Source organism: Indicator indicator, chromosome 14 (genome assembly GCF_027791375.1).
Source record: "Indicator indicator isolate 239-I01 chromosome 14, UM_Iind_1.1, whole genome shotgun sequence".
Classification (NCBI taxonomy): Eukaryota; Metazoa; Chordata; class Aves; order Piciformes; family Indicatoridae; genus Indicator; species Indicator indicator.
Genome location: NC_072023.1, coordinates 18039880 through 18064809, shown reverse-complemented (window position 1 = coordinate 18064809; position 24930 = coordinate 18039880). Strand labels below are relative to the sequence as shown.

Below are 24930 nucleotides of genomic sequence, written 5' to 3'. Positions count from 1 at the left end.
TCTAGGAGCTGGAGAGGTGCTCCACTTGGATGGCGCTGGTGCTGACAGTGAGGCAGATGTCCTTGTGATGCTCTGAAGTCTTGTAAGGAGTCAGGTCAAAGGAGCACTGGGGGGGAGGGTTGGGTTGGTTAGTGTCTCCAGAAGGGCCTCCTGCTGCCCCCCCGCCCTGCGGCTGGAAGTGCTGCTGCTGCTGCGAGGCCTGGGCTTGCGCCTGAACCACCTGCTGCTGTGGGTCAGGGATGTTGTGTTTCCTCATGTGCTTCATCAGGTAGGTCTCCTGCAGCAGGAAGAACGGCGTGAGAGGAGGGCAGGAGGCTTTACAAAGGCCAAAGCCAGCCGGGGAGGGACACGATGGCTCCGGGGGCTGCTCCGGTCGGAGGCGGAGGAGCTGCCCCTGGGAGGTGAGGGCAGCACAGACTCACCGAGGTGTAGGCCCGGCTGCAGATGGAGCAGGTGTAGACCTTGGCGTGCTTCACTGTGTGCGTAGCCAGGTGCACCTCCAGGGAGGCAGCATCCGTGTATGCACGGTGGCAGTTGTGGCACTTGAAAGGTTTGTCTTTGTTGTGCTGCCGCCTGTGGGACTGGGAGCAGCCGAGCAAGGTGGGAGCAGAAAGCAAGGGCAGAGAAGGAAGGGAGCATTAGCACTGCAGAAGGCTTCACCTCTGGCACCCCTTCCAGCCAAGCCCTCCAGCTCACCAGACTCCGCTTTGCTCCTAACATCAGGGTCAGAGCTTCTCCCTCCAGAGCACCACATCCTCCCCACTGAAGCCCTTCTTTTCTCAGGCATATCAGGCTTTGAAGAGCAATCTCCTAGCTGTCTGCAACCCCCACCCTCTCAGGCTCCACGTGACTCTTTCTCAGCCTTTTCCTTTTCTCTCCTCCTCTGCTTCACCTCACATTTGCTGCCCACATCTGTCACTGCCCTTCAGGGCAGGAGCTGCTTGAACTGCTGGCAGGCACTTACAGCTCTTTGCCATTTGGCACACCCTCCAGTTCCCCTCCTCCAGGGCGCTGCAGCAGGACAGACCACCCCTGCTTCCCCGAATCCCTGCTCTTAGGCCTTTTACTTCGCTGTCAAACAAACAGAACATCGGATACCCAGATTTTATTCTGTGTAACATTTAGCAAAAGGCCTAAGTCAGCTAAGTCAGAGAACCCTCCAGAAGTTTACCAAATCTCTCAAGTTTACAGTTTTACAGGATGTGGCTGTTTATGTGACCTCCTTGGGTCATCAGTGCCACAGAAGCCAGGAATCTCTCCCCTGCCCAAGGGCTTTGACAGCTTTTCTGTATTCTTTCCCTCTCCTTCCAGCTGCCCAGATTTCTCCATTTCCTCCATCACAAGGAGGGGAGTAGCCTCTCCTGCTTGACAGCTACCCTTGCCACCCCCACTGGTGAGCAGAAACAGCCCAGCACCTTACCTGCAGGTTGGAAAGCTGGGTGAAAGCCTTTTCACACCCAGGGTGAGCGCATTTGTAGGGTCGGTCCCCAGTGTGGATACTGTGGAGGAGGAAGAGCACAAATGGGAGACAGTGAACAGGCAGGCAGGGCAGGCTGCCAGGGCCTGACGCTGTGACCAAGTTTCACAGCCACTCAGGAGAGCAGGGAAGGGAATGATGTTGCCTCCAGATGCTGTTCTATCTGGACAAAGAGAGCTCTACCCAGCTCCTGTGTCCAGCTAGAAGTTAGAGAAGATGAAACAGTCAAGCAGATTTCAGACAGTGACTGAGAAGCAAGAGCTTAGAAATTCCTGGCCAGCTTGGAAAAATGGCCTCCTGAAAACAGGCTGGGAAGAGGTCTGGAAGACCAGGCTCCCTGCTCCAAGCTCAGGAGTCCCACACGACCAAGAGGAGTCTTTTCTCTTGCTTCTGCAGTACCAAGAAAGCAGCTCTGTTCCTCTCCAGCACTTTTCTTTTGACATTATTGGGCTGACATCACCTACAGCCTTCATCCGTCCCTGTCCCCCTGCAACGCCAGAAGCTTCCACATACTCAGTCCAACCCCCAGCGGTGCCAGGCTGAGCTCCCCTACAGCCAATGCCTCTCTCTATGGCTCTCTCTCTCTGTGCCCCCCACGGTGCAAGACCAGGGATCCCGAGGGACAGCACGTGCCCACCTCAGCCCTGGCGGTGGTCAGTGTCTCCTGCGCAGCCTCCACTCCGTCCACTCTGGTGGTCACCTCCTTCCGAGGGCGCCGCCGGCCGCGCCCCCGCCCGCCCCCCGCATGCTTGGCGCGCGTGCTCCACAGGTGCATGCCGGCAGCGCGGGGGGCCAGGGCCAGGCCCCCAGCTCCTCTGGCCCTTACCGTGTGTGCTGCTGCAGGTGGGAGAGCTGGCGGAAGGCCTTCTGGCAGTAGCGGCAGGTGTAGGGCTTGGCCCCCGAGTGGATGCGGAGGTGCTGGGCCAGGTAGGATGTGTTGGCGAAGCTCTTGGAGCAGTGAGGACACTTGTGCGGCTTGACAATCGCCGTGTGGAGCTTGGAGTGGATCCTGCCGAAGAGGAGGAGGAGCAGCAGCAGTTGGACATGACTGCCAGCTGGCTAGTGCTGATGGGATGAGGGCACAAAGGGGGTGGGACAGCACCACGCTATCTGCTACACAGAGGAACTCCACACACGGCAGGAGCTCGCTCGTTCCCAAACCGTGCTCCCCTTGGATTCAAGAGGCCATGGTCTGTCCGCACCGGGGGAGGATCCAGAGAGAGGAACTATAGAGTTTGGACTGAGGGGCATTGGCAGAGCTCTGTGTGGGAAGCCTATGGCTGAAACAGCAGGGGGGCTGCAAGCCTGGACTGAGATGTTTGGCAGAACTGGGGTTACAGAGAACAGTCCTCCTACACCCAGCTCTCCTTCTGACACAACCAGCCCTACCTTCTGCCAGAAAGCTGCACTCTGCTGCCGACACCCTGAAGGGCAGAGCAATGCTAACCTCTGTGCACACCCAGCCCCTCACAGCAAGTGACAAGTCTCACACCTTGGACACCACTGCTGTGGGTGCCTCGCATACAAGACCTGAGCAGCCTGCAGAGAACAGCAACATCTGCCCACTGAAGGTGTCAGAGCATGCTGGGACGGCAGCAACATGCAGTGCGGAGGGCCCCAGCCGCTGCTGGCCCTTACCGTGTGTGCTGCTGCAGGTGGGAGAGCTGGCGGAAGGCCTTCTGGCAGTAGCTGCACGTGTAGGGCTTGGCCCCCGAGTGGATGCGAATGTGCTGGGCCAGGTAGGAGCTGTTGGCGAAGCTCTTGGAGCAGTGAGGACACTTGTGTGGCTTTGTCTCCGTATGGGACTTGGAGTGGATCTGCATCTCCGACTTGGAGTAGAAGGTCAGCGAACACATCCGGCACCTAGGACCGGGGTGAGGGGAGGAGACAGTGTCACACAGGGATGAGCCCCAGCAGGCATCAACTCTAACTGGACAGGATCTCCTGCACTGAGTGAAGAAGGGACATTTTCTTGCTATGTGGTTCTGGGGAGGTTTCACCTGAGGCACTGGGCTTGGCTATGAGTCCCAGTCCCAGGAGGACAAATTTAAGGTACAAACTGTCAGAAGAGACCAGACAACACCTTGCAGCCAGGCAAGTCAAGGTCTTGGAAAAATTGAAGGGGTTAATTTACTAGGCCTATAAGGAGACAGGGCAGCACTTTGGAATGTTTCCAACAGCAGTCTGAAGGAAACAGGAATAATTCCCAGACAAAAAACACTTTGTCCATCTATGATTTATTTCACTGAAAAAAAAAAAGAAGGCTTGGAAAACCTGGAAGCCTCAGGTTCATCTTCACAATGAAAGGTAGTCTGCAAAAGCAGCTCTGACCAAACCCACTTAACTCTGCTCCTAACTTTGGAAAAGTCACTTGAGGATTTAGCATATCAAATGCTGAGAATGACACCAGTGAGCCTCACAAAGATCCTCTGGATAGCCAAGGTGCCATTTCACTGGCCTCAAGGGCTTCAAGCATTTCAAGCTTACTGATATAAGTGTTTAGTCTAGGAGTTGGGATCCATCTGTTCCCACGCTGGTCAGAAACGGATTGGGTAACACACACAGACTGTGGAGAGGAAGAAGCAGTCGGCATCTATCTGCTCTGTAGGCTGCTGTTAAAAGCTGCTCCTCCATCACCACACCATGCTGGTAAGAGAAGCTTGCACTTGGTTACAATTCCAGATGGTAAAAGCTTTTGTAGTTGATAATTTGACAGAGAGAGAGGGAAGCTGCGTCTAAGCTACAGGAATTTTGGTTTTGACCAAGTGTGTGCCTAACGAGGAGCAGAGTTAAGGTTTTCCTGAACTTCAGATTTTTCCATTTGCAGGCTTTTTTCAATTAAGCAAGACAAAGCTGAACCTGCACCTGGAACTTCCAGGGTCACATCTGAGAGAAAAAAATGCCCCTCAGAGGGAGTCTGGCTGTCTTCTGGTTTTGTCTGGGAATTTCCTCATGTTTTACAAGTGTTTACAAAACCACTCAGTGACAAAAGCCTTAGAGATGATCCTGCTCTTCCCCACATCCATCTCCTCCCAGAAGGACTCTTTATCTCATTTCCTATAGCAAGGCTACACACTGGAGCCAGGAGCTGTATGAAGTGTGCAGTTGTGACTAGCCTGTGTAACGTAGGCAATGTTTATCCAGCACCTTTACCTTGGCTTCTCAGGCCCTTCCAAGCCACAGCTTGATTTTAAGCCATTCAACTGGAAGCAAGGCCTCCCTAGCAAGCCCCCTACCACACACCTGACCTAACAGCTTTTTCCTCTCCACCATTTTTCTTTCACATTCATTATAATCTCTAGGAGTTGTTCCCACGTTTCCTATCCTCGTCTTTCTCTTAATTCACTGTAGCTGCAAACTCTAACAGAGCATGCAAGCTAAATGCATCCCTACATAACCCCCCCTCACACACAGCCATCCCTCCTGGACTCAAGAAACAAGAAGCACTTTGGGCTGTTTATCTCTAGATTTGTTAAGAGATATGAGGAGTAAGGAGGAACATTAGAATAATGTTTAAACAAAAAAAGGTTTATAAATCAAACTATCTCCAAGCTCTTGTGCCATTTCTTTCACTCTTTCTCAAATGTTTAAGCAGATGCACTTTGCAAGCTCACAGGATGAGGACTGTATCCTGAAAAGCAGCAACACTGCAAAGAACTCTGAGGTGAGTGCTGAGCTGCTAAATACCTCTGAGCTGCCAACTTTGTTCCCTGCTAATACAAACAATTAGGGCATCATCCCATGCGTGACTTTTAGCAAGCTCCTCGTCAGCAGATGCTTGCTTCCCTGACTCTCAACTGAGCTCTGTTCCACAATATCAGAACTCTGATAAGAAATCATTCCATTGACAATAAGCTTCCAGTGTCACACTGAGTGGCTCAAGAGCAGCCTTGAGGAGAAGGACTTGGGGGTGTCAGTTGGTGACAAACTTCCCAGGAGCCAGCACTGGTCACTGGCAGCCCAGAAGGCAGCTGTGTGCTGGGCTGCATCCAAAGCAGGGAGAGCAGCAGCACAGGGAGGGGATTCTGCCCCTCTGCTCTGCTCTGCTGAGACCCCACCTGCAGCACTGCCTCCAGTTCTGGTGTCCCCAGCATAAGAGGGACATGGAGCTGCTGGAGCAGGTCCAGAGGAGGCCTCAAAGATGATCAGAGGGCTGGAGAACCTCCCCTGTGGGGACAGGCTGTGAGAGTTGGGGCTGTTCAGCCTGGAGAAGAGAAGGCTCCAGGGAGACCTTAGAGCAGCCTTCCAGTGCCTGAAGGGAGCCTACAGGAAAGCAGGGAAGGAACTTTTTACAAGGGCTTGCAGTCACAGGATGAGTGAGAACAGATTGAAGTTTGAGGAGGGCAGATTGAGATTGGAGATTAGGAAGAAATTCTTCCCAGTGAGGATGGTGAGACACTGGAACAGGTTGCCCAGGGAGGCTGTGGATGCCTCCTCCCTGAAGGTGTTCAAGGGCAGGTTGGATGAGGCCTTGAGCAAACTGGGCTAGTGGAAGGTGTCCCTGCCCATGGCAGGTGAATTGGAACTGGTCCCTTCCAACCTAAACCACTCCGTGAATCTGTGGGTTGCCAGTAGAGCTCACCAAAACAAAGGGGAGCAGCAGGTATTTGGTCAATGGAATGGGGCAGCTGCTCCTGCCACAGAATGGCTCATTCTGAAGTCCACACAACCAAGAATTACTGACAAACTCAGACAAGTTCAGTGAACTTAAATAACAATGGTATGTGAAGATTCCCTAAGCCCACACTATCTAGATGTGAAGAAAACCTTAGAAGAGAGCTTGGTCAATAGACACAGAAATCCACCAAGGGAGAAAACCAGCAATTACTGGGGGGTGTTTTATGAGCCAAGAAAGGTGTAATGAGAAATAGTAACTGTCAGTAGAAGGTAAACCATGCAAGAAAAAATGGGATCTTTCCAACCATGAGAAAAATGCATCTTTGGAACAAAGCTCAGAAGCTATAGTCTGGACTCAATCACTTGATACCTACAATCATAGAATGGTTTGGGTTGGAGGAACCTCCAAAGCTCATCCAGTCCAACCCCACTGCAGTCAGCAGGGACATCCTCCACTAGATCAGCTTGCTCAGAGCCTTGTCCAGCCTCACCTTGAAGATCTCCAGGGATGGGGCCTCAAAGACCTCCCTGGGCAACCTGTTGCAGTGTTCCAGCACCCTCATGGTGCACAACTTGTTCTCAACATCCAATCTAAATCTGCTCTTCTCTCATTTCAAACCATTGCCCCTTGTCCTATCCCTGCAGGCCTTTGCAAACAGTCCCTCTGCAGCCTTCTTGTAGCTCCCTTCAGGTACTGGAAAGCTGCTGTTAGGTCTGCCTGGAGCCTTCTCTTCTCCAGGCTGAACAATCCCTGTCCTCATAGCAGAGGACAATCCAGCCCTCTTTCTGAAATACCTCTCTAAATGTATTGCTCTAGTTCAGCTGGGCATTAACCTCTCCTTTGCTGGATACATTAAACAGTCTGTGATGTTCAGAAACTTCACTATGGCTTCAAGTCTCAGCAGTCCCATGCATTAAATTCTGTTGCTCCTGTGCCTCCTCTAACTGATGAAGGGCAACAGATGTCTCCAGAGGCAACTCAGTCTTTCCCATGCAGGCAAGTGAAAGCAAGGGGCAGGCTGTTACAAGGAGAGGAGTTGGAGCTGTTCAGCCTGGAAAAGAGAAAGCTTCAGAGAGACCTTAGAGCAGCCTACCAGTACCTGAAGGGGGCTACAGGAGAGCTGGGGAAGGACTTTTTACAAGAGCTTGTAGTGACAGGATGAGAAGGAACAGCTTTGAGCTGCAAGAGGGGAGATGGAGACAGAAGATTAGGAAGAAATTCTTCCCAGTGCGGGTGATGAGACACTGGAATAGGCTGCCCAGGGAGGTCATGGATACTTCCTCCCTGGAGGTGTTCAAGGCCAGGCTGGATGAGGCCTTGAGCAACCTGGGATAGTGGAAGGTGTCCCTGCCCATGGCAGGGGGTTGGAACTGGATGACCTTTAAGGTCCCTTCAATCCAAACCATTCCATGATTCTATAAGGAAAGAATGCACAGAAGTTATTTGCTTTGTCAGGTATCTGTCTTTAGGTCAGAAATTCCCTAGAGTAAACTTCAGTGAACAGAAACTGAAAATCCTTTTCTCTTTTCAAAATCAAATTACCAAGAAGGTCCTTCAAAACTTCTCCAGGAGTTGGCATAAGAATTCACCATAAATCGTACTAGCAGCAAACCCACACACCCTACACCTCCCTCCCAACCAGAAAACCAAACCATCCCACTCCAAACCCCTCTTGCCTGAATTCAGCAGCTACAGACATTCCAGTAGTGGTTTTCAAACACCACTGAGAAAGAAAGTCCTGCAAGGACACATTTTGCAATCACCTAATTAGCATCATCCCTGACAGGGCAAGAAAGCTGTGGAGCATGAATGAATTCATGAAGCACTGGAACAGAGCAGAAAGCTGTGTTTCAGAGAGTTCTGTGTTGTGTGGTAACAACATGTAATGGTACTATGGGGGCATTAACAAGAGTGTGGCCAGCAGGTTGAGGGAGATTCTCCTGTTCTTCCACTCTGCCCTAGTGAGGCCAAACCTGGAGCATTATGTCCAGTTCTGCTCCCCCAGTTCAAGAGAGACAGGGAACTACTGGAGAGAGTCCAATGGAGGGACAATAAGTTGATGAGGGAAGTGGTGCATCTCTTAAAAGGAGAGGCTGAGAGACCTGGGAGAAGACTGAGAAGAATCACAGGATGTTAGGGGTTGGAAGGGACCTCCAAAGATCAACCCCCCTGCCAGAGCAGCATCACCTAGGGCAGGTCACACAGGGACACATCCAGGTGGGTTTGGAACGTCTCCAGAGAAGGAGACTCCACAACCTCTCTGGGCAGCCTGCTCCAGGGCTTGGGCATCCTCACCATATGGAAGTGCCTCCTCGTGCTGAGGTGGAACCTCCTGTGCTTCAGCTTGTACCTGTTGTTCCTTGTCCTGTCACTGGACACCACCAAAAAAAGATCAGTGCTTATCAACATGTAAATGTGGAGGTCAGAAGGATGGGGCTGGGCTCTTTTCAGTGGTGCCCAGTGATAGGACAAGGGGCAATGAGCACAAACTGGAACACAGAAGGTTTCACTTAAACAGGCTGCCTGGACAGGCTCTGAAGACTTTCAAAGCCAACCTAGATGTGATTCTGGGCACCTGCTCTAGATGATTCTGCTCTGCCAGGGGGGTTGGACTAGATGATACTTGGAGGTCCCTTCCAACCCCTTCCATTCTGTGATCCCCTGTATCAGGCCTTTCCAAGGGAACAGATGAATCCTTTCATTAAAGGATTCACCCTCTGCCTCAGACAGCATCAAACATTGCAGGGGAAGAAGCAACCAGCCCTCTAGTGGGCACATCTGGATCAAACCCCATGTCACATCCCCATGGACAAGAACATCCCACCTGACCTTCACAGCATTCCAGCATTCTGCTGCAGCAAAATCCTCCTGGCTGGGGAGAGGAAAAACTGGGAGTGCTCTTTGCTGAGCAGGAACAAAATGCTCTGTGAAACAATTGATCCTTTCCTCCTCTGTTTAATACTCATTTTTAATCTTTTCTCCCCACTGGGCCTCTAAACAACCCCAACTTTCACTGCCTTTTTCAAGGGCAAGGAACAGAAATGACTGTGGCATTGCCACTGGCAGTGTGACACCACATCTCTGCAGCTGCTTCTTATGGCTCTGCACACCACACAGCCTGGGACAACACATTCTTAATGAGACAGAGCTGCATAGTCATGGAATACTTGAAGTTGGAAGGGACCTTAAACATCATCCAGTTCTAACCCCCTGCCATGGGCATTAACCAGGTTGCTCAAGGCCTCATCCAACCTGCCCTTGAACACTTCCAGGGAGGAGGCATCCACAGCCTCCCTGGGCAACCTGTTCCAGTGTCTCACCATCCTCACTGGGAAGAATTTCTTCCTAATCTCCAATCTCAATCTGCCCTCCTCAAGCTTCAATCCATTTCCTCTCATCCTGTCACTGCAAGCTCTTGTAAAAAGTCCCTCCCCAGCTCTCCTGTAGCCCCCTTCAGGTACTGGAAGGCTGCTCTAAGGTCTCCCTGGAGCCTTCTCTTCTCTAGACTGAACAGCCCTAACTCTCACAGCCTGCCCCCACAGGAGAGGTTCTCCAGCCCTCTGATCATCTTTGAGGCCTCCTCTGGACCTGCTCCAGCAGCTCCATGTCCCTCTTATGCTGGGGGCACCAGAACTGGAGGCAGTGCTGCAGGTGGGGTCTCAGCAGAGCAGAGCAGAGGGGCAGAATCCCCTCCCTGTGCTGCTGCTCTCCCTGCTTTGGATGTAGCCCAGCACACAGCTGCCTTCTGGGCTGCCAGTGACCAGTGCTGGCTCCTGGGGAGTTTGTCACCAACTGACACCCCCAAGTCATTCTCCTCAAGGCTGCTCTTGAGCCACTCCTCGCCCAGCCTGGATTTGTGCTTGGGATTACCCTGACCCAGGTGCAGGACCTTACACTTGGCCTTGTTGAACTTGATGAGGTTGGCTTAGGCCCAAGATTCATAGATACAGTTAATTTGTTATACAGCTGTACACAAGAGACCAAAAGTTACCCCCTCCAACATCTAGAATCCTTTAACTTTAGAGGGAATCTGTAGGAAAATTAAGTGAGACATTCATGGAAAGTTCATATTAGACAGCAACACACTCAAAACTCAGTCATGAGCCAGCAATGAGCACTTGCAGCCCAGAAGGTCAATGGCAGCCTGGGCTGCATCAAAAGCAGTGTGGGCAGAGATGGAGAGAGGGGATTCTGCCTCTCTGCTCTGGGGAGACCTCACCTGCAGTGCTGTGTCCAGCTCTGGAGCCCTCACCACAACAAGGACATGGACCTGATGGAGCAGGTCCAGAGGAGGGCCATGAAAATGATCCAAGGGCTGGAGCACCTCTGCTACGAGGACATTCTGAGGGAGCTGAGGTTGTTCAGCCTGGAGAAGGAAGGCTCCAGGCAGACCTAATAGCAGCCTTCCAGTACCTGAAGGGGGCTGCAAGAAGGCTGCAGAGGGACTGTTGGCAAAGGCCTGCAGGGATAGGATGAGGGACAATAGTTTGAAATGAGAGAAGAGCAGATTTAGATTGGATGTTAGGAACAAGTTCTGCACCATGAGGGTGCTGGAACACTGCAACAGGTTGCCCAGGGAGGTATCTGAGGCCTCATCCATGGAGATCTTCAAGGTGAGGCTGGACAAGGCTCTGAGCGAGCTGATCTAGTGGAGGATGTCCCTGCTGACTGCCAGGGGATATGACTGGGTGACCTTTGGAGGTCCCTTCCAACCCAAACTCTTCTATGAAATGCCAGTAAAAGGGGGATGTACAATTCTAAATCTACTCATCCATATAAGAATCATTGTGATGAGTCAGACACCAAATGATGTTTATAGCAACCAGACTGCCACTCTGTCACTGTGTCACACAGTGCTCTATTTTTTCCCATGTATTATGGAATGTTCCACCTCATTCATCAGATTCTGTTATGAGACAAAATAGCAGCTCATAGTAAAATTTCCCAAGATGGCTTAATAACATTTTTCAATCAAGTACCCTGGTGAGGCCACATCTGGAATATTGTATCCAGTTCTTGAACTGAGGGGCCCAGAAGGGCCTCAGGGAAGTGCTTAAGAAACTCCAGCACAGAGCCACACCTGCTGGAGGCAGTGGAAGAGCTCCCTGCTGAGGAAAGGCTGAGGCAGCTGGGGCTCTTTAGCTTGGAGCAGAGGAGCCTGAGGGCTGACCTCAGTCATGTTGATCAAGATGTGAAGGGCAGTGTGGGGAGGATGGAGCCAGGCTCTGCTCAGGGATGTCCAATGACAGGACAAGGGGCAGTGGGTGCAAGCTGGAGCAGAGGTGGTTCCATGGGAACAGAAGGAGAAAGTTTTTCACTGTGAGGGTACAGAGCCCTGGAGCAGGCTGCCCAGAGAGGTTGTGGAGTCTCCTTCTCTGGAGACATTGCAAACCCACCTGGATGTGTTCCTGTGTGACCTGCCCTAGGTGATGCTGCTCTGGCAGGGGGGTTGGACTGGATGATCTTTGGAGCTTCCTTCCAACCCCTGACGTCCTGTGATCATGTGAGTCACCATCACAGTTGTGAAAACGTCAGCCTTGCCAGGGCTTTGAGAATTCACATTCCTAGCATAGACTGAGGGTGGTCTCAGAAGTTAACTGAACCCTTGCTCCTTCTGTTAGGCTACCAATATGTGTTAGACCACAAGTGAAAGCCAAATACATCAGGCAGGTCTGAAGGTGAAGGAGATGCTAAGAGCAAATGCACACTGTCAGAGTCACACTTCATGGAGCAAGGGCAGAGGTGCAGTGCAGTGCCTTGGCAGTGCTGCGTTGCTGAAGCACCGAACACAAGCACAGCGCTGAGCGCATGGTGCTGAGCGCACGGTGCTGAGTGCACAGCTCCTGGCAGTGCTCATCTATCCTCTGCAGTCCCCTGCTGAGGGTTTTCATGCTGAAGCTAAACATTTTCTGGCTGATGTTTGGTGAGAGGCAGGGGAGAGGAGACAGAACCAGGGCCGGGGATACACAGCTAGGAAACTCAAGACCTGAAGATGCCAAATGAAAGCAGGTGAGTTCTACCTCTGCTTCCACACTGCTGCCCCTGGCATCACTCAGTTTGTGATGGCACCAACCTGGCAGCAGTGGCTGACACCCCCTCAGGCTGTGCTGCCATACAGCCAGACCTGGACAGGCTGCAGAGCTGGGCAAAGGGGAACCTCGTGAAGTTCAAGGACAAATGTATAGAGTCCTGCACCTGGACCAGTACAGGCTGGGAGCTGAACTGCTGGTGGGCAGCTCTGGGCAAGAATAAGACTGGGAGTGGTGGTGGAGAACAGACTGACCCCCAGGCAGCAACACAGCCTCGTGCCTAAGAAGGCCAATGGCATCCAGGGGTGCATTAAAGAAGAGTGGGGCCAGCAGGTCAGAAGTTCTCCTCCCCCTCTATTCTGCCCTGTTCAGGCCTCATCTGGAATGCAATATCCAGTTCTGAGCTCCCCCTTTCAAGAAGGACAGGGAACTACCAGAGGGAGGCCAGTGGAGAGCCACAGAGATGCTGAGGGGACTGGAACACCTTATGAGGAGAGGCTGAGAGAGCTGGGGCTGTTTGGGCTGGAGAAGAGCAGCCTGAGGGGCAGCTCATCAGTGATGACCAACATCTAAAGGGTGCGTGTCAGGAGGATGAAGCCAGACTCTTCTCAGTGGTGTCCAGTGACAGGACAAGGGGCAATAGACACAGACTGGAACCCAGGAGGTTCCACTTGAGCACAAGAAAGAAAATTCTTCCCTTTGAGGTTCGCAGAACACTGGAGCAGGCTGCCCAGAGAGGCTGTGAAGTTTCCTCTGGAGGCATCCCAAACCTTCTTGGATGTGTTCTTAGGTGACTGACACTGTAGCAGGAGGGTTGGACTGGATGACCTTCAAAGGTCCCATCCAACCCTGACCATTCCGTGATCCTGTGAAATCTATAAGCTACACTCAGATCTAAGTCAGCTTATTGTCACAGCCCTTCAGTCATTTGGTGGCTTGCTAGGGCTACACAAAAGCATCCTCTCCTGGCAGGACAGCAAGGGTTTTACAATGCTCTCAGCACAGAACACTTCTCCAGTTCTCACATTTCAGGCCATTCCTGCCTTTTGCCCATTTTCCAAATGACCTTAAAAATACCAGACCCCAGATGCTCAGCAGATTCATGGAATGGTTTGGGTTGGAAGGGACCTTAAAGATCATCTCTTTGCACTAGATCATCTATTTCCACCTTCCACTAGCCCAGGTTGCTCAAGGCCTCATCCAACCTGGCCTTGAACACCTCCAGGGAGAGGGCATCCATGACCTTCCTGGGCAACCTGTTCCAGTGTCTCACCACCCTCACTGGAAAGAATTTCATCTGTCTTCGTTTGCTGATCCAGCATTGATGCCTCCAACAGCTGTGTTCACCCTCTTCTATCACAGCCTCACAGAGAGCTCACATGGTGTCACTCAATTCCTGAAAGTCCTTTCTCAGTCACTGCTTTCCAGGATACTGTCTCCCCTTTTCCTTATCTTCAGATCAGGATCCTCCTGACCTTTGGATTCAACGGTAGCCAATGGGACACTTCTGTGCCCAAGACAAGACTTCCATTGGGCTGTGGTAAGACATCTCACTTGAACAGTCCCAGTGGAACACCACACCCAGCCTTCTGGAGGGGTTTTTTGGGTTTGTTTCTTCAGCTATTCAGCAGCATTGCTGCTATCATTGGGTCAACTGCCCCTTGTCCTGTCCTTGCACATCCCTGAGCAGAGCCTGGCTCCATCCTCCCCACACTGCCCTTCACATCTTCATCAACATGACTGAGGTCAGCCCTCAGGCTCCTCTGCTCCAAGCTAAAGAGCCCCAGCTCCCTCAGCCTTTCCTCAACAGGGAGATGTTCCACTGCCTTCAGCAGCTCTGTGGCTCTGGGCTGGAGTCTCTTAAGCACTGCCCTGAGGTGCTTCTTGAACTGAGAGTCCCAGAACCGGACATAACATTCCAGATGTGGCCTCATCAGGGCAGAGTAAAGGGGGAGGAGAACCTCTCTTGACTCACTATTACCCTTATGATGTTGCAGAGACATCACTTAACAAGTGCTCCTTTTTGCTGTCATAGCTTCATGTATAGCCTCAAGCCTCACCAACCCCATGCAGCTCCAACTTCCTGAAGCAGAATCACAGAACAGTAGAGGTTGGAAGGGATCTCCAGAGATCATCTAAGCTGTGCTACCCACCACAGAAGTATCAGTGGTCCATAAACACCCAGAATCACACCATGCCAGGTTACAAGGGACTCCAACCTTTCTAGGTGACAGTCTAGTTGAAATGAGCTGACCCAGCACCCTGTAAAGCTTAATCTTAGAACCGTCCTGTGTAGGGGACTCCACTGCTTCCCTTGCGAGATGATTCCAGTCTCTAACTGTTCTTATGGGGAAACATTTTCTTCTGGATTCCAATGGGAATCTCCCCAGCAGTAACTACTTCCCATCACCCCTTGTCTTTTCCATGGGACACCTTGTAGAAAGGGAGTCACTGTTGTCCTTGTAGCCACCCTTTAGGCGCTGGTCCATGGTAATGAGCGCTCTCAGCCTTTCCTTGCACAGCAGAGCTTCCAGTCCTTTGGTCATTTCTGTAGCCCTTCTCTGGGCACTTTCCAGCCTGTCTACATCTCTTCTGTGCAGTGGGGACCATGAATGCAGCTAGTGCTCCAGGTGTGACCTGACCAGCACTGAATGGAGTAGAATAGTCCTAGAATGGTTTGGGTTGGAAGGGACCTCCAAAGGTCATCCAGTCCAACCCTCCTGGCAGTCAGCAGGGACATCCTCCACTAGATCAGGTTGCTCAGAGCCTTGTCCAGCCTGACCTTGAGTATCTCCAGAGATGGGGCCTCAGTAACCTCCCTGGGCAACCTGTTGCAGTGTTCCAGCAACCTCATGGTGCACAACTTGTTCCTAACATCCAATCTAAATCTGTTCTTCTCTCATTTCAAACCATTGCCCCTTGTCCTATCCCTGCAGGCCTTTGCAAACAGTCCCTCTGCAGCCTTCTTGTAGCTCCCTTCACGTACTCGAACGCTGCTCTAAGGTCTCCCTGAAGTCTCCTCCAGACTGAAGAACCCCAGCTCCCTCAGTCTGTCCTCATAGCAGAGGTGCTCCAGCCCTTGGATCATTTTCATGGCCCTCCTCTGGACCCTCTCCATCAGATCCATGTCCTTGTTGTGGTGAGGGCTCCAGAGCTGCTCACAGCACTGCAGGTGAGGTGTCCCCAGAGCAGAGAGGCAGAATCACCTCTCTCCATCTCTGCCCACACTGCTTTTGATGCAGCCCAGGCTGCCATTGGCCTTCTGGGCTGCAAGTGTCCATTGCTGGCTCATGTCCAAGTTCCCATCCAGCAGCACCCCCAGATATCAAAATGCATGTACTCAATAGAGCCAGATTAAGGTGTGATCAGATAAAATATGCAGCACAGTGGTTTTGAAGTTCTCTCTCCCTAGGTCAAACTCCTTTCCACACACTAATTCCATGGATATGCAAGCAACATGTGCTAAAATTAAACCACATGAGCACAGAACCTTTACTGTTAATTCCTCCGCTTGGCACACTGTGAGGGCACCTGAGCTCCCATGGAGTTACAGCAGCTCAGCAGAAGGGAGAGAACTCAGCACAAGTTTGCACCTCATTATATCCTGAGGCAGACCTAATTCTGACCTCTTAGATTGGATGCTGGGAAGAAGTTCTGTACCATGAACACGGTGAACATTGAACAGGTTGCCTGGGGAGGTAATTGAGGCCCCATCCCTGGAGATACTCAAGGTCAGGCTTGACAAGGCTCTGGGCAACCTGATATAGTGAGGGATGTCCTTGCTGGGTGGGGTTGGACCAGATGACCTTTGGAGGCCCCTTCCAACCCAAACCAGTTTCTGATTCTATGACTTTCTCACTTCAAGCACAGCAATCATAGCAAAAGCCAAGCTCCTGTGTACAAACTGCACCTAATATATGTGTGCATGGGCACCTGTCCTCCTTAAGAGCTTTGAGCTCATCAGCAAATTTCAACCACATCTAGGAAAGGGTGGGGCAAGGATCTTACAAGTCTCATAAAAAAAATGCAGCTGGGGAAAGAAGAGAGACCCTCTTGAGCCTCCTGCTGAGGGAAAGGCTAATAAGCTCACCCTTGATTAGACATCAGAGAATCCACACAGGAGAGAGCCGCTGGAAACCAGGCTTCATTAGTTCCGCTGCTCACGGAACTACTTGTTAAAAAAAGCAAACAGAAAGTCCAACATGTGGCATCATCCCACACCCACACTGCTCATCAGCAATTCACAGCCCTCTGCCACTGTCACTGGGGTGAGAACCGACAGCAATGGGGCTCTGCCACCTCCTGACAGCCTGAGAGGGGGAACAGGGCTCTGTGCCCAGGAGGCCACAGCTTGTGCTGCCGTCAGAGGCACGGCAGCGATTGCAAACATTGGGTTTAAGATTTCTAGGCTTTGGAGGGAATGTGGTCAAACTTCCTGCCTGGCACTCCAAGCTGAAGTCCTCCTCTGCTCTTAGCCTTCTAGCCTCCTGCAACCCCCTCTCTCCTGCATCAGGACCCCAAGACCTTTACTCTCTATTGCAGCACCTCTGCCCCACTCAATCCCCTCAGCTACCTAACATTTGTCTCCTTTCCCCCATGCTTCAAGTCTGGCCACATCCTGTGGTCTTGTCCCCACCTAAATCCAACCATCTCCTCATTTCCCAGCCCCTAGGTCTGGTTCTTCCTCCCCTCAGTCTTGTTTCTCTCTGTGCCCTCTTTCCCTTGCAAACAGGCTCTCCATCACCTCCCCTGCTGCATCTCTCTGACAAGGAGAGGCTGAGAGACCTGGGGCTCCGTAGCCTGGAGGAGAACAGAGTGAGAGGAGATGATCTCAATGCTGGCCAATATCTAAAGGGTGGAGGTTGAGAGGATGGGGCTGGGCTCTCTTCAGTGGTGGCACTGACAGGACAAAGGGCAACAGGCACAAACTAGAAAACAGGAGGCTTCATTTAAATATAGGGGAGAACTTTCCTTTCAGGGTGCTGGAGCTGCCCAGAGAGACTGGGGAGGCTCATTCTCAAAACCCACCTGGATATATGTTCTGTGCAACCTAATCTAGTGTCTGGTGATCCTGCTTTAGCAAATAGGTTGGACTAGATGATCTTCAGAGGTCCCTTCCAGCCCCTATCATTCTGTGTATCAGGCTCTAGTCCTTTCTCTTCCCTCCTTTCCAATTCCCATCTCAGCTCTACTAAGTTTTCAGACTTCCTGGACAGTCAGCTCCGGGACCTGTCCATATCTCATTCTGATCCATACTACATCTGAACCAACCAGTGATTCTCACACCTTGTCTTTGTGCCCATCAGAAGGGGTGGTGGTGGTGTTACTGTCAACACTGGGCACAAAAGGCTCCCTTCTGCAGCAGGAGAAGCTGTTGTGACTGAAGGAAAACCATGCTTGGCCCTTCAGTGCTAGCCTAGAAGATGCTTATTGCTGCAGAGACAGTAGACATGGAGTCCATCCTCATACAGAAACCAAGAGAGGTTAGAGTGTATTTATCTCCCTATGGAGATAGACAGTCTGGTCAGTGCCTGGAGTCATGCAAGCCTCAAGAAAAATCAAAGAGGGTTTTTGCATATTTCACCTACCAAACTGTAATTCACCTCAGAGCATGCTTAAAACTTTTTCCAAGCTTGCAACTTGGCCAAATTTGACCATTTTTGACAGACAGATGGGGCTTACAAAAGCCATGGCCACCAGACATTACATCTATTCAAAGAGCAATGCTAAATCCAGTACCAGGCAGCACAGAAGGCTGACAATGAGCCATGTCTGAGAACACACCCACATGCTGGACTCAAACCGCTGGCTCCCCTAGTGAGCCTCATTTCCTCTATCAAACGGGGCCTCCATCCAGCTTCCTCACCTTCTACAGGATGCCACCTAGAGACAGGCAGGACAACTGGGCTGAGGAGAATGCCATGAGGTTCAATAAAGCAAAGTGCAAGGTCCTGCACCTAGCTTGGGGCAATCCTAGATACCAATCCAGGCTGGGGGATGATGAGATTGAGAACAGCCCTGCAGAAAAGGACTTGGGGGTGCTGGTGGATGAGGAGCTGGACATGAGCCAGCAATGGGCACTTGCAGCCCAGAAGGCCAACAGCAGCCTGGGCAGCATCAAAAGCAGCATGGCCAGAGATGGAGAGAGGTGATTCTGCCTCTCTGCTCTGGGGACACCTCACCTGCAGTGCTGTGTCCAGCTCTGGAGCCCTCAACACAGGAAGGACATGGACATGATGGAGAGGGTCCAGAGAAGGGCCACCAAGATGATCAGGGGACTGGAGCACCTCTGCTATGAGGACAGGCTGAGAGAGCTGAGGTGGTTCAGTCTGGAGAAGAGAAGGCTCCAGGCAGACCTGATAGCAGCCTTCCAGTACCTGAAGGGGGCTGTAAGAAGGCTGCAGAGGGACTGTTTGCAAAGGCCTGCAGGGATAGGACAAGGGGCAATGGTTTGAAATGAGAGAAGAGCAGATTTAGATTGGGTGTTAGGAACAAGTTCTGCAACATGAAGGTGGTTAAACACTTCAGCAGGTTGCCCAGGGAAGTTACTGAGGCCCCATCCCTGGAGATATTCAAGGTCAGGCTGGACAAGGCTGCTCTAGTGGGGATGTTCCTGCTGACTGCAGGGCAGGTGGACTGGATGACCTTTGGTGCTCCCTTCTAACCCAAACCATTCTATGACTCTACAGCTCAGCTCTTCATCTTGCTAAGCCTTTATAAGGCTTCTGCACACTTTCACACCTTGGACTCATCTTGGAAGTGTCCTCTGTCCCCGAGCTGCTTGTTGTCCCACAAATCCAAACCCCTTTGCTGTTCCCACAAGCACACTGCCAGCATCTGACTATAAAAGACTGTTAAGGCCAATTTAATTTTCCATGGAAGTCAGTTCTACAAAGATGTTAGAGAAGGTTAACAGAGAGGTGACACTGAATCCAGACCAGACTGAGGTGACATTACTCATGAAAGAAAATGCTTCAGGGGACTGGGTTGGATGCTGTTTCCTGAAGGTGCAAACATTCTTTAATAGCAGAAAACAAGTCAGCAGACTAAGCCTGAGGCTAGGTACAAAGATTTGCAAACAGTATGGTCAGCAGCAAAGCCTCCCACACCCTTGCTTACAAAGATCTAGTCAAAAAGATCCCTGCACCACTTCCAGAGCAGACTACCTCCTGAGAAGATACCAAGCTGAGTGGTGCCAGATGCTGTCCAGAGGGAGCTGGACAGGCTGGAGAGCTGAGCTGAGGAGAATGCCATGAGGTTCAATAAGGCAAAGCGCAAGGTCCTGCACCTAGGTCAGGGCAAGCCTAAATACCAATCCAAGCTGGGGGATGATGAGATTGAGAGCAGCCCTGCAGAAAAGGACTTGGGGGTGCTGGTGGATGAGAAGCTGACATGAGCCAGCAATGGGCACTTGCAGCCCAGAAGACCAATGGCAGCCTGGGCTGCATCAAAAGCAGCATGGCCAGAGATGGAGAGAGGTGATTCTGCCTCTCTGCTCTGGGGAGACCTCACCTGCAGTGCTGCATCCATCTCTAGAGCCCTCAATACAGGAAGGATATGGACCTGATGAAGGAGGTCCAGAGGAGGCCACCAGGATGATCAGGGGGCTGGAGCACCTCTGCTATGGGGACAGGCTGGGGGAGCTGGGGTTGTTCAGCCTGGAGAAGAGAAGGCTCTGGGAATCTCATTCATCAGTATCTAAAGGGTGAGTGTCAGGAGGCTGAAGCCAGACTTTCCTCAGTGGTGTCCAGTGTCAGGACAAGGGGCAATGGAGACAAACTGGAACACAGGAGACTCCACTTAAACACAAAGGAAAAAAGTCTTCCCTTTGACAGTGGCAGAGCACTGAACCAGGCTGCCCAGAGAGGTGGTGGAGTTTGTCTCTGGAGGAATTCCAAACTCTCCTGGATGTGTTCCTGTGTGATTGACTCTTGGTGCTCCTGCTATAGTGGGGGTGCTGGATGGATGATCTTCAGAGATCCCTTCTAACCCCTACCATTCTGTGAATAGAAGAATCAATGAAATCCCACAAATGTAGAGCTCTGAATACATGAGCAACTCCTCCTCCAGCCTGAGAAGGGAGCAGGAGCAGTTGAACCTCACCCACAGTCTCAATTTAGCTAGGCTGTGTCTGCTTACCCTGCTAGCAGGAACCACCCAACTCACCCTCTAGAATAAAGAAGGCACCCAGGAGCCCTTGAAGTCTGGACTTGGAAGTGTACTCATATGTGTGTTACAGAGGAACAACCTGACTGTATTTCACACAGGTTTTCTCTTCCCTAGCTCCTAGAGAAGACAGCACTTTCCTTTTTCCAGCAATCATTTTCAGTTCCAAACTGGCACACTGGAAAAGTCCTGGCAGTCAGGTGAGATCCCTGGAGACTGGAAGAGGGAAACATTGCATGCCTCTCTAAAAAAGGTAAAAAAAGAGGACCCTGGAAACTACCAAACTGTCAGCATCTCCTCTGTGCCTGGAAAGAGCACGGAACAGATCCTCCCAGAAGCTCTACTGGAACAGTATATATGGAGAACATAGTGACTGGGGACAGCCAGCATGGCTGCACCAAGGACAAGCCCTGCCCCTGGTGGCTTTCTACAATGGAGGAACTACATCAGTGGACTAGGGAATCCCAACAGATGTCATCCAGCTGGACTTTTGTAAGGCCTTTGACACAGTCCCCCACAATAGCCTTCTCTCTAAGCTGGAGAGATATGGATTGGATAGGTGGAGTGTGCAGGGGATAAGGAATTGTTTGGATGATGGCATCCAAAGGGTAGTGGCGAGCAGCTGGATGTCCAGATGGAGATGGGTGACAAGTGGTGTCCCTCAGGGGTCTGTACTGGGACCAGTGCTGTTCATCAATGAGGTCCCTTCCAACCCAACCCATTCTACAGCAAGCACCAGCTAAGACGAGATCCCGAGAAGGGCAGAAACCCTCCCTGGAGGATTCAATGAATCTCAACCTTGCACCTCAGCACTGCTCAGAGGAAGGCCTGCATGGGGCAGAGACTGGAGAAGCAGGCAGAGGTACCACACTGAGACTGAACACGAGGACAGGAAATCTTCCTGATTGTGTGTTCCTAGATACAAACTCCTTGGGTTTTTCCCTGCAAAGTCTTTTTCTTGAGCTCTGCACGTTCAGAAAATTTCCTGCTGAGTCACTCCACCTGGTCTTGGACATTTTTTTTCCAAACTTCCAAGTAAACAAGGAGCTATAATTAAAGCCTTGGTTCAGCTTTAATTCTAGTGCTCACTGCCAATTGTGTCCCCTCTAAATACATATTTAACAACCTAATTAGCAACCCAGACTGTAAGCAGCTTGAGTAGTGTGGAATTGTGGCCAGGGCCCAAAATAAATGGTGGGATTACAAATAGCAAGCTCTACCTAACACTCCCCCACCTCTCCTTCACCACACACTGATGATGTTTTCCAAGTGGAAGAACTAGGACATTGGGTAAGAGAATAAAAGCTGAGCCAAGCTTTAGCTTTCTACCCAGCTAACTGCATTTGTTTAAAAGTGTAAACATGTTTAAATTGCTGTGGCTGAAAACACAACAGTGCCTGATGATGTGGAGATGCCTTCCTAGTGCTGGCACTCGAATGATTCCAGAAATCATCTGTACAAAAAAGAGGGTCTAGGATGCTAAAAGGAAAACTGTTCCAGACAGGATCATGGGCACCTGGTAGGGAACTGAGAAGAACTAAGGATCATCTGCTAGGAATCATCTGCTATTTCTGTTTCCATCTTGCTTCTACTCTGCCTCTTATTGATCTTCATCATCCCTAAATCACTAAATTACCCCCACATGCTCCTGCTTCCCAGCTCAGACCATCACGCTTCTTTCCCCAGCACTTGTCTGCTGTCTGGTTATCACCTTCTCTAGAACACCCACAGCATCTTAGCCTCAAGTATTTCCTTCTAGTTATTCTCACCCTTTCCCTCCACTCACTTGAAAACTCAAACCACATCCCTCCAAGCTCAGAAACCCAACCTCAGGGCTCAGAACTCTTCCCCCTCTTCTCTGATACCCTCAGGGCTCAGAACTCTTCCCCCTCTTCTCTGATACCCTCAGGGCTCAGAAACCCCCTCATAACTCATTTAGAAATACATTTTTTTTCCTGTTTGGTTGGGAATGCTGAAATAGGAAGAGCTCATAAGGGGCAATGCATACAGGAGCAGACACGAGCATCACAGTTAATTTCCTGCTCCGTGCGCCTCCAGTTTGTAATCTTTACAGTGGACAGACTGGAGTCCTAGTTCAGGTACAAGAGGGCTGTCAGCTACCTCAGCAGTGCTGGAGCTGCACCAGACAGCACTGCATTCTGCACTACACCAGCCAGACTACCCGGCCCTAGCATCAAGGTTTAGCCTCTAGAACATCCTGGTCATTAACTAACCTAGTGACATTAACATCCATCTGCTCAGGGAATCAAAGCTGTCCACTAAGAAGGAGATCCTTAGTTTTGGGTCAACAAACCAGCCTGAAAACACTCCTGACTAGAGAAGACTCAACTCTTTCTTACAGCTGAAAGACTCTCTACTCAGGAATCCTACAGGGAAAAGGCAGGGATCTCTGGTGCCCCACATAGCCCTCTACAGGGTTAAATGCACCCCCATCCCCATGCAGTGTTGCAGCCAAGGCTTAACCCCACTCCTCACCTGTATGTCTTGCCATCCTTGTGCTGGTCCTCCTCCTCCACGTTGGACAGCACGAAGGGGTCGCTCATCTCCGGCAGCCCTGACTCCTGCAATCGTTTCTTCTTACGGCCCCGCGGCGGCTTGGGGGCAACTCCCCCGGCCCCGCCACCCCCAGCACCTTCCGACAGGGTGGTTGCCCCCTTCTTTGACAGGTCAGGAACCACCTGGAGGGCTGCCTGCGAGCCAGGGGGGAGCGCAGAGACAATCATGGGAGCTGAGATGGGAAAGGTTTGGGCAGAGGTGGCTGTGGTCACCAGGGAACCTGATGGGGAAGTTATCACCAGACCTGGACCTGCAGACCAAAGAAGGATGGAGGAAGTCAGTTATTGCATCTGTGATCATGTCCAACCTCCTTACCCCACAGAATCCAGCTCTACCCACCTACTGTTCATAGAATCAAAGGATCAAGTTGGAAAAGACCTTTAAGGTCACGTCCATCCATTCCCTAACTCTAGCAAGTCTGGTGCTAAACCGTGTCCCTCAGCATTACATCTCTGCCTCTTTCAACCACCTCCAGGCATGAGGATTCAACCACCTCCCTGGGCAGCCTGTTCCCATCGTTGAGAAACCTTTCAGTCAAGAACTTTCTTCTAACATCCAACCTAAATCTTCCCTGGGGCAACCTGAGGCTGTTTTCTCTCATCTTACCACTTGTTACTAGGGAGAAGAGACCAGCCCCACCTCATTCCAACCTCCTTTCAGGGAGTTGTAGAGAGTGAGAAGGTCTCTTCTCAGCCTTCTTTTCTCCTGACTAAATTTATACTTTTTACTACAATGAAAACAGAAAATGTAGTTTACCCTCCCCAATACATTCCCAGTCTCCCCTGCTGGCAATCAAACTTCCATAAAGAAGGCTGGATGGAGGGATGGAGTGCCTAAAAACCCACAGTGAAGTGATGCCAAGTCCACACCATCAGTAAGGCCAGGAATCATCTACAGCCCAAAAAGACGTCTCTGAGACCTCCTGTTCCCCCATCCCAGATTTTCCCTAGTGCACTGCTGAGAGGGAATCTGATCAATGTTTACAGGTATCTGAAGGGTGGGTGTCAAGAAGAAGGGGCCAGGCTCTTTTCAGTGGTGCCCTGGGAGGACACAAACCAGAACCCATGAGGTTCCACCTCAACATGAGGAAAAAATTCTTCACTTTGAGGATGCCAGAGCCCTGGAGCAGGCTGCCCAGAGAGGCTGGGGAGTCTCCTTCTCTGGAGACATTCCAAACCTGCCTGGATGTGTTCCTGTGTGACCTGTCCCAGGTGATCCTGCTCTGGCAGGGAGGTTGGACTGGATGACCTTTGGAGGTCCCTACCATTCTGTGACTCTGACTCTTTGGAGTCCCCTACCTGCTGTCATGAGTCCAGCAGACTGCACTGGTACCACGGTGATGTTCTGAGTCACAGGGGCTTGGCTGTGTGGTGTCAGCTGCTCCGGCTTGGTGTCTGAGTCCATGGTGATGCCGGTGGACAGGGCCACAGAGGTGGGTACTGTCAGCAAGGCAGGGTAGTGGGGGGGAGCCAGGCTGCAACCCTTCTCTGTGGGCAAGAGCTGCTCCTTCATCTTGTTAATAAACATGGTGTTCTCAATCTACATGGGTGGCAAGAATTGATTTTAGAACACTGGCAAAGCTTTTCCCAGCTTTGGCTAAGCAAGAAATGCAAGAGAAGAATTTCTAACAGAAAGCAAGAGCAGCATCACAGGTGGGAAGACAAAGATCTTACCTGTCCCGAGACAGTGGGCACTGCTGGCCAGAAGTACGGGGAGGAGTTGAAATGAGATTCTTCCATCCTAGCTGGGCACAGGGGGGAAGAAGGGGAAAGGGAAGAGGAATGGAGAAGAAGAAAGACAAACAGACACACACACAAAAAGAACATTAAACCCAAAGAGACTCCAACAGGGAACTGACTCAGTCTAGCACTGTGACAGTTCCTTCACCTCCCCTCTCTGACTTCAGCAGCTTCTCCCCACTTTTGAGCTATCTGCCCAAAACAAAAATTATTTTCAGGGGAAAAAGATGTCTGCTATTCCCACAGGCATAGGTCCACCTCAAACACCTCCTGCCCCAGTACTCCTCCATGCAAAAAAAACAAACAAACAAACAAACAAAACAA

The 24930-nt window shown here is 51.2% G+C and overlaps 1 protein-coding gene across 2 annotated transcripts; it reads right to left on the bottom strand.

Annotated features, from left to right (window-relative positions):
• Positions 1 to 24607, bottom strand: ZNF384 (zinc finger protein 384). 2 transcript variants are annotated; one of them, XM_054386502.1, is made up of 8 exons: positions 24541 to 24607; positions 24166 to 24406; positions 22787 to 23117; positions 3116 to 3340; positions 2304 to 2486; positions 1421 to 1499; positions 423 to 581; positions 1 to 277 (listed from the first exon to the last, which is right to left on the bottom strand). In XM_054386502.1, exons 1-8 carry the CDS (start codon positions 24604 to 24606, stop codon positions 2 to 4), a joined length of 1560 nt encoding a protein of 519 aa, XP_054242477.1. In that variant the 5' UTR covers position 24607; the 3' UTR covers position 1. The 2 variants fall into 2 exon arrangements, with proteins under 2 accessions (XP_054242477.1, XP_054242478.1); XM_054386503.1 differs by lacking the exon at positions 2304 to 2486.
• Between the last annotated feature and the right edge of the window lie 323 nt (positions 24608 to 24930).

Excerpts from the sequence above, each read along its gene's own strand:
- ZNF384 (XM_054386502.1), bottom strand. The coding sequence starts at position 24,606 with ATGGAAGAATCTCATTTCAACTCCTCCCCGTACTTCTGGCCAGCAGTG. Across the intron at positions 23,118-24,165 it reads TGCTGGACTCATGACAGCAG|GTCCAGGTCTGGTGATAACT; the intron begins GTAGGGGACTCC and ends TTTGGTCTGCAG. Across the intron at positions 2,487-3,115 it reads CACCTGCAGCAGCACACACG|GATCCACTCCAAGCTCCACA; the intron begins GTAAGGGCCAGC and ends CCTCTTCGGCAG.